We start from the raw sequence: 13656 nt of genomic DNA on the forward strand, positions 1-13656 counted from the left end.
GGCTCGAATGGGGGGGCCCATGAGTTTAGATAGCACCACGTTCAGGTCCCATCCTGGTGGTGGGTTAGAAATAGGAGGGTGAAGTCTCTTTACTCCTTCCATGAAGGCCTTAACTACTGGTACTTTCCACCACGACACCTTGTTATGGGAAGTGGTGTATGCTGACAGGGCTGCCAGGTGTACCTTCAGTGAGTTAAAAACCAGCCCCGCATCCAGCAGGTGGAGCATGTAAGTAACAATAGTGGAAGGAGTGCAATCTACTGGGTTGACTTGCTTACTCTGGCACAAGATTACGAATCTCTTCCATTTGTCAAAGTAGCAGTGCCTCGTGTTGGGCTTCCTAGCCTCTTTTAGGATGTCCATACACCTCTGTGGTAATTTGAGATGTCCAAACTCAATGACCTCAGGAGCCATGCTGCCAGGTTCATTGAGTTGGGTTGAGGGTGCACTGTTTGACCTTGGTGCTGGGACAATAGGTTGTACCAGCTCGGAAGTCTGATGGGTTCGCACACCGCCAGTCTGCTTAAGTGTGGGAACCATGGTTGTCTCACCACATGGGAGCAACCAGGACGAGCGTCATCGATTCCCTGTTCATCTTGTTGACCACCTTCCTGATTAGAGGAGTTGGTGGAAAAGCGTACCCAAACATCCCTGACCAGTTCATCCACAGGGCGTTCCCCTGGGAGTCTGGTTGGGGGAACCTGGATGCGAATCCTGGGCATTGTCTGTTTTCGCTTGTGGCTAATAGGTCTATAGTGGGGAAACCCCACTGATAGAAGATATCTTCTCCGACTTCTCTGTGTAGACACCACTCGTGTTCCTCTGGGAGGAGGTCTCTGCTCAGAGCATCCGCTAGGGAATTGAGATCCCCTGGAACATGTTGCGATGACAGGAAGATGTTCCGTCTGAGTGCCCATAGCCAGATTTTCTGGGCAAGCTTAGACAGATTTGGCGAGCGAGTCCCTCCTTGTTTGTTCAGGTAGAATATAGCTGTAGTGCTGTCCGTCCGGATTTGCACTGACAGGTTTAAAAGGTAGGGTTTGAAAGCTTGAAGCGCTCTGAATACTGCCAAAAGCTCTAGAAGGTTGATGGGATTCTTGGCCACTGCGTGAGACCAGAGACCCTGAGCTGTGTGGTGGAGATGGTGAGCTCCCCACCCCGTCAGGCATGCATCGGTTGTGACTACCGCCTGTATCTCGGGATCGTAAAAGGGTTTCCCCTTGGACAGATTCTCTCTTGTCCACCAGTGAAGGCTTTGTACCAGTGTTGGCGAAACGACCACTAGATCGTCCCACTGACCACTTGCCTGAGACCACTGTTTCGCCAACCATTCCTGCATGGGACGCAGGCGCGCGTGGGGGACCAGGTCAATACATGACGCCATCATGCCCAGCAAACGCATTGCTTTGCGTACCGTTATCTGGCGACCGGACTGGTATTGCAGAATTTGCAGCAGTATATTCCGATTTCTTTCCTCTGAAGGAAAGGTCAACCCCTCTTGAGTGTCTAGGATAGCTACTAAGAATTGTTTGGATGTGCTTGGCACTAGACTTGGCTTTTTCTTGTTTATTGAGAAGCCCAATTCGAAGAGGAGGTCGATAGTCCTTTGAATGTTTGTTCTGCAAATTACTGGGGTTTCCCCCGTGATGAGCCAGTCGTCCAGGTAAGGGTACACCGGGATTGCCTCCCTGCGTAGGTGTGCTGCCGCCACCGCCAGTACCTTGGTGAATACCCTTGGGGCCGAAGCTATCCCGAAGGGCAGTACCTTGAATTGGAAGTGTCGACTGTTCACCTTGAAGCGCACGTATTTTCTGTGCGCTGGGAACATGGAAATATGAAAATAGGCATCTTTCATGTCCAATGTTGCCATGTAATCCCCCTTTTTTAGGAGGGGGATTACCTCTTGGAGAGTTGTCATGCGAAACTTTTGGGGCTTGACATACTTGTTGGCAGGCCGTAAGTCCAATACTGGGTGCATTGTCAAATCTTTTTTTGGCACAAGGAAGTAAGTTGAATAAATACCCTTGTTTACCTGGTGTCCAGGGACGAGTTCTATCGCGTCCTTTGCTAGCAGTTTGACGATCTCTTCTAGGAGGATCTTCTGGTGTTCCAAAGAATGTATTTTTTGTCGTGGAGGATGGTCTCGGGGACGCTCTAGTAGTTCTATACAGTACCCCTCGGATACTGTTGACAGCACTCATCTGTCTGATGTGATCCCTTCCCAAGCTTGGGTGAAGTTGGAAATGCGTCCCCCCCTACTGGGGTTGCGTGAGAAGGGACCCTGAACGGAGCGTCACTGTTTCGGTGGAGGCATGCCGCCTCCTTTATTGGGGCTGCCTCTACCTCTACCACGTTCTCTCTTATTACGCCTGCCGTAACCCTGGGTAGACTGCTGGTTATTATTGTTCCACTGTGACCCTGCCCCTGGGAATAGTTAGAACCTCTTTGGGAATTTTGGCCGCGTGGGCAACGAAAATTGCCATTCCCTCTCTGATTAGGGGGTTTAGTGGTTAGCTGGCCTAGGGATTTGAGTGTTTCATACTCGTCCTTAGCATTCTTTAGTGCATCCTCGACCGCCTTACCAAACAGAAGATCCGGCTCCACCGGTTTGTCCAATAGTGACGTTTGTGTTTCAGCCTTGAAACCAGACTGGCATAGCCAAGCGTGTCTCTTAATAACAGTTCCTTCTGCTATCCACAACCGGACACGGCTCTTCCCTCCGCTGAAACTCGTGCCGATTGGCTCTTTAAGGGTTCTGGTGCGGAGTCTATGAGTGCCGCGACCTCTTCCCACTGATGGCAGTTGTAGCTGGCCAACAGGGTGGTGGAGTTAGCAATCCTTGCCTGGTAGGCGGAAGTGGAGGCCACTTTCCTGCCTAACCCGTACAGTCTTTTGCTCTCCTTGTCGGGAGGAGCCTCGGACGATGATAAGGGTGTTCCAGCCCTCTTACGGGTGTTAGTAACAACCAGTGAGTCCGGCTTCAGATGCCCTCATATATAGTGGGTCTGATTGCGCCGCCTTGAAAAGTTTTTCAATCCTAGGGTTCACTGCTCTGGTGAGGTTAGGATTGAGTAGTGACGGGTCTATTCTTCTTTGAATAGATTTTAGGATAGGGATGGCCTGAGCAACAGGCCTCCTCTCCCCCACTAACTCTTCTGCGAAGTCTCTTTCCTCCTGGGCACCCTGGGTGTCGATGTGGAAATGATCGGCTGCTCGAGACAGCACTTCATTCAGGAGCGGCTGGTTGTCGACAGGCGAGTCGGTAATGGGGGCCTCTCTTTCTACGGGGGAGTCTACCCTGTAGGGGTCTTCCTCCTCCTCATCTTGATCCTCATCATCCCCATAGTAGCCTGTCCCAGTTTGTTCCTCCACCATGCCCAAATCTGGATCCTCAACAAAGGATGTCTCTCCCTGGTAATGAGAGTAGGGCTGGACGTAGAAGGGGTCTGAAGACCCTGTTGGTGTCTCAAAGTGGGACCTTGTACTTGGAGGTAAAGGATCCTTAGAGCCAGAGGGTGCTGACCCGTCGGGAGTATAAGCAAGAAAGTGCTCTGGGTTTTTTGCATAAAAATCTGCCAAAGATGACATTCTTGACATTACCCTATCTATGTCAACTCTGGAACTGGGAATGACCCTTTCTGGGAGTTTTTCAAATTTATCCTGACTAGACTTGGTAGCCTGTGCAGGGGGTTTTGGTGTTATTAGAAGACCTGGACTTTTCTTTCTGTTTTTGATGAGTGGAGTGTTCTGCGGGCTTGGAAGTGGGTAGAGACTGCTTTCTTTGCTGTTTCCCTCACTCCCCGTGACTGGAGGAGTGTTTCCCGTGTGTTTTAGGGCCCTCTGAGCTTTTCGACGCCTAGCGTCGAGGTTCGGGGGTCTTGACCCTATCCTTCGAGCGTGGAGGTAGGGGTTCGGGATCTGTAGTAATTCGGTCTGCGGGCGCCCACTCTTGGAGTGCGGCCTGAGGGTGGAAGTCGGCTTCGTCTCCCGACGATCGAGCTTCCGTGACCTTAGGGGCGAGGCACTCTTGGCAACAGTGGATGCTTGCCTGGCGTCGTGTGGCGATCTAGATCGAGAGTGCCCAGAGGACGCCGATTTGGACCGTTCTCTACGTGCCTCTTTCCGAGAACTCGACGTGCGCGTCGAGTCTCGGTTGGACTTTGTGTGTTTTGTGAAAGTCTCATGGGAAGCGCTCGTGTCGCCGGGGGTGTTCCCCATAGCCGGCCTGCCGGTCGACCTTCCGAGGTCGGGGACTTGCGCTCGATGTCTTTCGACGCCATAAAGCCCTCGCCGTCCGAAAGTACGGCGTTGCTGCCGTCGCTGAAGGCGCCCTCCGCTGCCATGGCCTCTTGACGCCTGGCGTGGTGGGCCCAACGCTTGATTGAACGGTCCTTAAGTGTTTTAGGCTTAAACCTACTACAGGCTCTGCAATTTGCCTTGGGGTGGTCCCTCAGCAAGCAGAGGTTGCACGTGGCGTGCCTGTCCACCCAAGGGTATTTGCGATTGCACTTGGGGCAGAATTGGAAAGGGGTACCCTCCATACGCACCTTGTGGCAGCGGACTGGTAAATGTAGGAATATATAAGTGTGTCTATATATTACAAGAGTGTAGAGTATGACCACCCCCCACTCTCCCTACTTGCAGGACCTTGGGCAGCGGCCCAGGCCCGGGCCGAGACGGAAGCCTCGAGGCCCAAAATCGTCGTGCAGTCGACGGTCGAAATCCTCTTCGATCCGGCGTCGAGTATAGAAATTCGGTATCTCGACGTTGGGGTGGAGAAGGGGTAAAATTATCAATATTTTGCAAAATTATGGCTTAGTGCCAGGAACTCCGCGAAATGCTTCCGACCAGTATGGCGGAAAAAAACAATCTGAGGGTCCTACATGCGTGAGGGATCATGGGTACAGGGGACGTCACACTAGGGATAGTATTACTGGCATGCCCTGTGTCGACGCCCCCATTTTCGAGTTTCGAAAAACTAATACTCCGCAGCTTCCACTAGATGTCGGCCTATGCACAGCATGTGATCTAAGCAGATTCCACAAGCCTAAAATATATATATATATATATATATATTTATATATATGATAATTTTAGGAGAAGAAAATACACAGAAGTTAAATATTCATGAATAGAATTATAATAACAGCAACATTGTTTGGATCTCATATTTTAAGAGAACAGCTAGAAGTTAAAGAGAGAAGAGTGACGAAAGACAAATAGAAGAGAATGTCTTACACAGCATCTTATGCAGCAGCAATATTCTTTCAGAAGCAGCCTAAGGGCGAATCAAGTTTAGGCAACAGGTAAATTGAAACACATTACATTGAGAGTGTAGTCAGAAAGTAAGTTAATATATTATTTATTTAAGGTTGTACTTTCCTTTTAGGAACTCTACTGATTCAAAAGACTTTCCAGTGAAGGCAGTCTGAAGTACCTGCAGTGGGAGTTTTTGTCTTCTGTTTTCTCCATTCCCCTTTCCCCTTGGGTTTGCCTGGCCAATAGTTTTATAGTGTCTGGATTGTTGGGCTGGCAGGCTTAGGGGGTTTGGTGGGCAAGCTTCACTCCTGCAGGATCCAACTACTTCAGTTCTTTGACAGGAACAACTCTTGGAGGTGGCACTCAACGACCCCTTACCCTCCCCTGGGGTAGAAGAAAAGGACAAGCCTGATCGTCCGTCCGAGGACAACCTTGTAGGGCCTATGGACCCTTCAAGCTTGGAAGCCAGTAGCCCGGAAGGCCTCAGGTCTTTCCCCGGACTGCCCGGAAGAGTCGCCAGGGCCCTTGGCTTGGGAGCCAGTAGCCAAAGAGGCCTCGGACCTGCAAGATCCTGAATGCGAGGAATCCCAATCTGGGGGAACCCTGGGGGAGGGAGTCCCCGCGCTGTGCAGCCATGCTTAACAGAGGTCATGCCTTATCTCGACGAGAGGTCCCGGAGACAAAGCCGTTAAGGTGGAGAGGGGGAGAAGTGTGGATGATCGCCCTCCACCATGACAACTGATTCCTCAATGCCCTGGTGAACGATAGCGCTGCAGGCCGCACGTCCCATCAGTGGTCAGGCCCCAAACACTGAAGACACAGTGCATGGGTGTCAGAGGCGGGAACAAGCAGTCGCAAGAGGAACACCTCGTGAATCCTCCTACAGCAGACACAGGCTGGGGAGGTGAGGCACCTAAGGGAAGTGAAATAAGAATTTAAAAAACAAATGGGAGCATGTGAAAATGTAAAAAGGTACCTGCTCTGGCTGCCAGGTCCGACACCATCCGTGCAGAAAAAGGGACTGGGGTGAGGCGCTGGAGGCTCCCCCGTGCGCTACATTAAATTGAAAAGGGAAGCTCATTTTTTTCACTGCCATAGGTTCCTGTACCATCCCCATGTTGGAGGACGCCCACAAGGCTGGTGGAAAGGGGGTGGGACGAATGAGTATCAGAGTTACAGGACATGTTGCATGTGTCAGCACAGTACACCCATTCATATTTAGGCCTTTGCATGTGGAGTGCACTACGTATGGGGAGCAGGGGGGGCTACAGACATGCCAAATCTTGTTCACACCCAACAATCGTAGCAGCCATGGGTGTGGCTCACATGACTGGTCTGGTACACATGCCATGTCCATTGCTACTGAGGGGTCCCTCTGTGGCACTTCTCTGGCCGGCATGTCATGTATGGTAGTGCGATGCACTGAATGAAATTGTGTTCACCCCATGTGTCTGATTCCCGTTGGTGACACGTGGGTCAGTTCCTTACTACAGTGGGCCTGTTCCTTACTACAGTTCATCCACACGGACAATGGGTGTCTGGGGCTTGACCTCCCATGCTGACATGCAGTATGCCAAACAGCAGATTTATCGACTTGTGAATTGATTTGATGTGTGCTTCTTCTTACTGTGGCCGGTGACATTTGTGCTTGGGTGTTTTGTTGAATGTCTTATCTGCACCTCCTCGATGGCCCTTGGCGCCCCAGTACACATACTTTGTACACACATAGGCAACCATGCCAAACCCCCTTGCAGGCCATGCATTCTGTGGGTGTTGCACTGTGGTCCAGTTTATGTATCTGGCCAGTTTGGTTTGCATGGTTTGCCCATTCACTGCTGTGTCGTGTCCCATTACAGTGGCCAGCAGCATGTCTTGTCTCAGGGATGTGTGGGGGCGGGGAGGTGGTGTGTGTGTGTCCAGTGTCGGTATGGCCTTCCCAGAGCATAGATTTACGTTGCAACAACTCCCCCCGCCCCCTGGAGCATGCTCAGTGTGCTGAGACTTGTACTCACCAAATGCCCAGGTACGCTGACCTCGGTGCCCCTCCATGTACGCTGGCAGCGTGCTGTTGCGCAGGACCATGTTATCATGGATTGAGCCAGGGAACCAGCCACAGCAGTGGGTGATCATGAGGTCTGCATCACAGGTAACCTGCATGTTCAGTGAATGGTACTGCTTCTGGTTCATGTAGACTTCCTCCAGGGCCTGGGGTGCCACCGGCTCGACGTGCATTCAATTCAGGGCAGCTACCACATGGGCATGCCTGCTATGGCATAGAATCTTGCCTTGGTGGCATACACCTGTGTCATGGTGGTTGGGAGGGAAATATACATATGCAGCAGGAATAAGTCGAGCCCCTCCACCAACAGTTTTGCGAATGTAAATTGCAATAGGCAGTACAGCTGGTTTACTGTGTGATGGAATGTGCTCATCGCAAGGAAGTGCATGACCAACACCAGCTTTACCAGCGGTGGTATGGCTGTACGGATCCCAATCCTGCTTCTTGGATCATGCTGAGGACTTATGCTATTCTCTCCCTGTCAAGGTGGTCGAGGGTTAGGATGTGCATGTCAGTGAGGGTGCATGGTGTGGCACGAACCCGGGATATGGGTGCACGGCCCTCTGTTGATCCTCCAGCGTCTGCAGCTCTTTGTTGGCCTGGAGCAGCTGTATGTCTGTTGAAGGTGTGACCTTTTGCAGTTCCTCCATGCTGCTTTGGGTGCACCTGTGGCCTCATTTCCCACACCTGCAAGCATTTACTGCCATTTACCACCTGCTTTCAGGTGGATGTTTCGACGCATAGCATTTGCCTGTGTTACCGGCATTTCTTGGCAGTAATACCGGAAGGGACAGCCTCGGATGTGCCGGTGTTGCTGTTCACACAGCCACAGGTTAAGGGGTTGTCCGGTACTTAGCTGCACCAGCGCCTTTATTTGTGGATAAGTTTTTACTGATGCCGTTGAATCCGGCACTTGTGGTCCGCCTCACCTGTATTTCACTGGTCTGGGAAAAGTCCTGATATCCGTTGATACCAGCACTTTTTAACGGACCGCCTGAAATCAGAGGCTGATGGTCTTGACCACTTTTGAATTTTGATGTGATGAAAAAGGACAGCTGTGCAGAGTTTACTTGTATATGCTGCCACACGAATTTGAAAGAATACTATACATTGTTCAAATTATACTATTGTATTCTTTGCTTCTCAACATTCATATTTAGTAAACGTGTTTTGAATATTCCGTCAACAAGAGCAACAGTTTCTTATTCTGTGTAAAATTAATAAAGTTTGGAAAAAAGCTCTAGTGGGCATTGTGCCCACCTCTGAGGTGGAGGTTAGACTAGCAATCCCTGTCTAATAAAAAATCATGACATTTTAAAAGAACTCAAAAGATAGCGCAGAAGCTCATTATCTAGGGGAGGGAAACGGTTACAATGCTTGTGAACGAATTAAGAAATTTTGGGGGAAATCAGGAAATCACATTTTCAGGTGTTACATTTTACTGAAATTTACTGCAGTAAATATGGGATGGGCAGAGGAACAGGGCTGTATAAAATGAGGGTTGGGTGCATATGTGGTAAAGGTGGATGTGTGTTAGAACAGGGCGATACCCACCCAGAGAAATGATGCAGTAAAATGCAGCAAGATATCCAAGATGGCTTGACACACTCATACATCATATTTATTTCCAAATTGGAACTCTCTAACTTTGGAAAACACAAAGGTTCTTAAAACAGGTATTTAAAGGACATGTACCCTTTAGCGCAAAAACATTTCAGTGATTCAAGTAGATTAAAGAGTACCCTATTTATTCATGCCACAAAATTAAAAGAATTCACGAGCGCAAAATGCTTTCTCCATCCCATGGAAGGCACATGAATGGTAAGCACACAGGACTGGTGGCTTTATTTTTATTTATTTTCTAAATCACATACTATCAATGTGCATGTTTACATTTACAGAAGAGCAATAGTGATATTGGTCAAGTAAAACATTTAAGATCCACCTTCAACTTACCGGTGTCTGCAAATATACAGAAAGGAACAATTTTCTCTTCCTTGCTGTCTTTTAACAGAGCTTCAGTGATACAATTTGACAGTTTCTTCAGATCAGGTAAGTTTTCAAATGCCATTCTGATATTTACATACAAATTCCCCAATTTGATCCAGTTCGATTGTTCCTTACAGTGCTGTTAATAAAATGTGAAAATATAAAAAAAATATATATTATACTGGAGCCGAAATTATATTATGCAGAATTTGTAAAGCACAGTGGAATCCATTTGCACAGACTCTTGCATTTGTTGGCATGGTGCTGTCTGCAAACACTCCTATTATTTTCAATACATGCAAATGCTAAATCTGCCCCTGCTGAGCCCTTTACACCACAACCAGTTAAGGAGCTAAGACTTTTGACCTGCTCCTAAGCATCTTCTGCGGTTATCCTCTTGCTTTCCTCTGAAAAAGTTCCAGTTTGTTTCAAGGTCACTTATGAATGGCCCCAGAGGGAGCCTGAAGACATCTAGGGGCAGGGTAAGCCACTCATTTCAAACCCTAGAAAGTGATAAGTTGAGGATGCCCCTGAACTACCTAGTCTCCTCTCTGGAGCTTCAGTCTGTGCCTTTCAACACACTTTGCATAGGAGAAGGTTTTCCCCTCAAACTCAATGTCTCTTAGGGGGATGCAAGGATTTTAGAATTTTCGGTTCATGAGGGATAAAGTGCTGTGGGGAGAAAGCCCGCAAATGTTGCCACATACTATGTTTGTTATGATTGATTAAATTGCAGGGGAAATGCAGGAAACATCAGGCCTGTCCAAGGGTACTCGGTCAGAGTGGGACTCTGTATGCGAGTACTCCACCTGGAAAAATATGGTAGTAGCAAATAGGCCACTGTAACTTTCTCAGGAGTAATCTCGTAGATCGGAGATCCGACTAGTGTCAGTTGGCTAGCGGAGAACGGTGGGGCAAATGTGATAAGATTGCAGTACTGAACAATAAAGGGTAATTTACTTACCTACTTGATCTCAAGTCATTACTTCAATGGAAACGAGTGAAAGTTGGACTCTCCTGCCACAGCCCCACCAAGGAGGCAGCCGAGAAGCAGCCGCAGCAGCACCCATTTGCTGCAGTGAACCTGAGCAAGAAAGACGCTTCTGAGACAGCACCTCTCTCCCTGCATGTTCCTGAAGACAAACTTTGGACCCTGAGATAAGGACCACTGAAATGTGGAGATTGTAGAGGCGCCTCAAGCAAGTGGCACCACTTTGATACCTAGCGTCCAGACATGGCGATAGAGGGAAGCACCCTCTAATGTTCTCCAGTGTGCTGCACTTGCAGTGCTGCATGACAACTGAGAAGCCTTAAAGAAATACACAAGGAAAGTGCACTCAGTCTTGCGGCATGCCATGCATAGCTACTCCAATGATCTCCGTCCACCAACCGATGTTATTTGGCATTTATATAGTGCTCTATATATCATTAGTATGACCTCAAAGCACTGGTAGGTTGAACGCCCTCGGGGACCGTGGCCATGGTCAGTTGAGAGAGTAAGGTGGCATAGGGTGCACCGATTCTGTGTGCAACTGAAGCGTATGAGCGATGGTAGCTGCATCCTAGCATTAGGTGTGGTGGTATTCGATATCAGTAGAATGTGTACAGTCACAGCGATGGTCACCAGGACTGGGTTCTCGCTGCGTTAGGCCTATTTAGGATGCATATGGGTGCAGCTAGGCCGCAATTGAGGGGTATAGCTGCGTTGTATCAGTGTTGTGGTGTTCATGAGGCAATGTTTGTATATGAGCAGCAAGGCAGACATTGTTCGAGGGGTGTATCTGCATTATAGTTTTGTGTTGGTGGCTAGAAGAGAATGAGCGTAGCAATATGAGAGGTGAGTATATGGGAGGAGGGTTTTGATCAAGCAGGCTCGCTGTTCCGGAATTAAGGTCTGTGTTTGCGATTGCCGCGTACAGAGTAAACTTTATCGTAATTTGATAACTGTTGTCAGTGGCGTTGTTGGTCAGGGTGTTATGAACATTGGTGTGGGCTGACGTGCCGAGATGGGTGGTTCATGAAGTTGGGTGCAACGGCGCGGGCCATGCACAGTGGGGCATGAATTACAGGGAGAGGGTAAGGTCTTGAGAAGCCGAGAGTGAGGGGGTGGGGTAGGCGAGGAGGGGTTGTTGATGTGGGTCCTCCATCCTGGGGATGTCGGGGGCAGCACCTGGAGTCCGAGGTACCTGCGACAGCAAAGGCAATGGCCATTGAGGTGATACCAGCATCTAGACTTGGGCACAGGACAGAGAGAAAGGGTCAAAGGGGAAAGAGAAATTGCAGGAATCTGGGTGCAATAGCAGTGCCTTTAACAGTGGTGCCTAGACTAGGATAGCGTGGGAAAGCCAACACAGGGACATTAAATGTGGTGGCATTTGATCTATGAAATCCCAAGCTGTAGCTGCAGCCCCTAGATTTGAGATACCAGGATGGAGGGAGAAAGGACTAACGTAGGGACAACAGAATTTAATAAAAAAAATTCAACAAACCTGTAAGTCACAATGCAGGGCATACTTATGCCTAATTTCTTTCTTCCCTCTCAAGTCGAACCCAGAGTCCTCTGGAAAACATAGAAAAAGAGCTTCGAACATTACGTCCAATCAGCGCAAGGCATGAATTTTGCGCCTGAACAAAATGAAATAATCCCTATTGATACACTCTCTGGGGGATTATGGACAGGAACAATTTGAAAACCTACCTGCACTAAGCCATACAGAGGCACAACATTTAAGAGAATATGAGAAATGCATCAAGATGTTCGACAGAAATTATGATTAGAAAGTTCGTGTAATTCTGGAAAGGTATCATTTTGGCAAGAGAATCCAAGAAGATGGAGTCAGTGGAACAATACATCAAAGCTCTAAGGAGACTTGCCTCCAAAAGCGAATTTGGAAGCAATATAGAGGAACAACAGATCAATTTATGTTTTAGTCCAAAGATGGCAAAGTGAGATAAGCGTTTTGGGCCAAAGTTAACCCACCATTAAAAGTGGTATTAAGAATAGCAAAAGAGGTCGCGCACACACCAGTAAGTGCTTCAAGTGCTGGAAAAGAAGGACAAAATAAATGTTGCCATTGAAATAAGTGGAAACAAACTTCGAAATACTGCAGATGTGCTAGCTGTACAAAACAAAAAGGGTAAAAAAGAAGAGACAACTAAACTGGAAGAGATGAAACACAATTGAACATACAAAGATGATAGGAGGAAATGTTTTTGTTGTGGAAGCTTATACCACATGGACCAGAGATCCAAGTATAGCACTCCAAAAATTCTGCAAAATATGCAACAAGGCTCAACAGTATGTTGAGGAACTCTGTAAGGAATTTGATGAATCCATGTTTTCAGATATAGATGCCAAAGGCACAACACGGATAATGATGCAGACGCTCACACAGAGAAACTAACAATTTAATTTGAAGACATATATGGAGATGGCTATATAGACTGGAGCAAAATACACCTTAGTGCCATCCAAAATATGTGAACCAAAGTTTACATAGAACAAAGATTAATGAAATTGACATAGATGCTTATGGAGGAAATAAGATTTGGTAGGATGGTTTTTGGCAGATTTAAAGATCAATCAACTAAAGTAAAAATCTGTGTGTCAGTGAGAGGAAAAGTTACATCAAAAACACAGAGATCAAACTGGATCCAAATACTACAGAATCAATATTTACTTGCAAAGGAGCTGAACAAGGGAGTAAAGCATCTAGTGAAACAGATGTGTTCAGAGACACTTTCGACTGTGGGGCAAGAGGACATGATTTCCAAGTATCTTTATTTAATTTAAAAGAAAACACCTCCTCCCTCGACTGATTCACCCGGATCAGGTGGGGTTCGTGGTCAATAGACAAGGTACAGACAGTATGCGGAAAACCCTCAACATGCTAAGCACACAGACAGTTCGGGAAGAGGGAGCTTTCTTACTATCCCTAGACGCCGAGCAGGCATACGACCGCGTGAGCTGGGCCTTTATGGGGGAGGTTTTCTCGACTTTCGGGATGGGCCCGAGGTGGATGGGATGGAGATCGGCATTGTATTCAAAACCCTTGGCGAGGGTTGTAGTCAATGGGAAAGAATCAGGGCCCTTCCAACTAGGGAGGGGCACACGACAGGGATGTCCCCTATCCCCGCTCATATACGCACTAGTGATGGAGCCATTAGCAGCATCGATCCGAGACAACAGAGAAATGTGTCGAGTCAGGCTGGGGGATGAGGGGCTGGGGGGGATATTGCAAGCTACGTTCATTCACGGATGATGCATTATTATATATTACCAGGCCATCCCAATCGATTCCCCACGTCCTGCAAAGTCTGGAGAGTTATGGGAAATTGTCGGGTTTCAA

At 48.1% G+C, this 13656-nt stretch overlaps 1 protein-coding gene across 2 annotated transcripts in view; it reads right to left on the reverse strand.

Moving 5' to 3' along the window:
- Positions 1-13656, reverse strand: part of TOPAZ1 (testis and ovary specific TOPAZ 1) — a 2616805-nt gene that overhangs the window by 656083 nt on the left and 1947066 nt on the right. For both annotated transcript variants that reach the window (XM_069648829.1, XM_069648828.1), the window contains one exon: positions 9275-9446. In XM_069648829.1, coding sequence (XP_069504930.1) covers positions 9275-9446 — 172 coding nt within the window. The remainder of the gene's footprint in view (positions 1-9274; positions 9447-13656) is intronic.

The sequence above is a fragment of the Ambystoma mexicanum genome, chromosome 2q (genome assembly GCF_040938575.1).
Source record: "Ambystoma mexicanum isolate Mex_15411 chromosome 2q, UKY_AmexF1_1, whole genome shotgun sequence".
Classification (NCBI taxonomy): Eukaryota; Metazoa; Chordata; class Amphibia; order Caudata; family Ambystomatidae; genus Ambystoma; species Ambystoma mexicanum.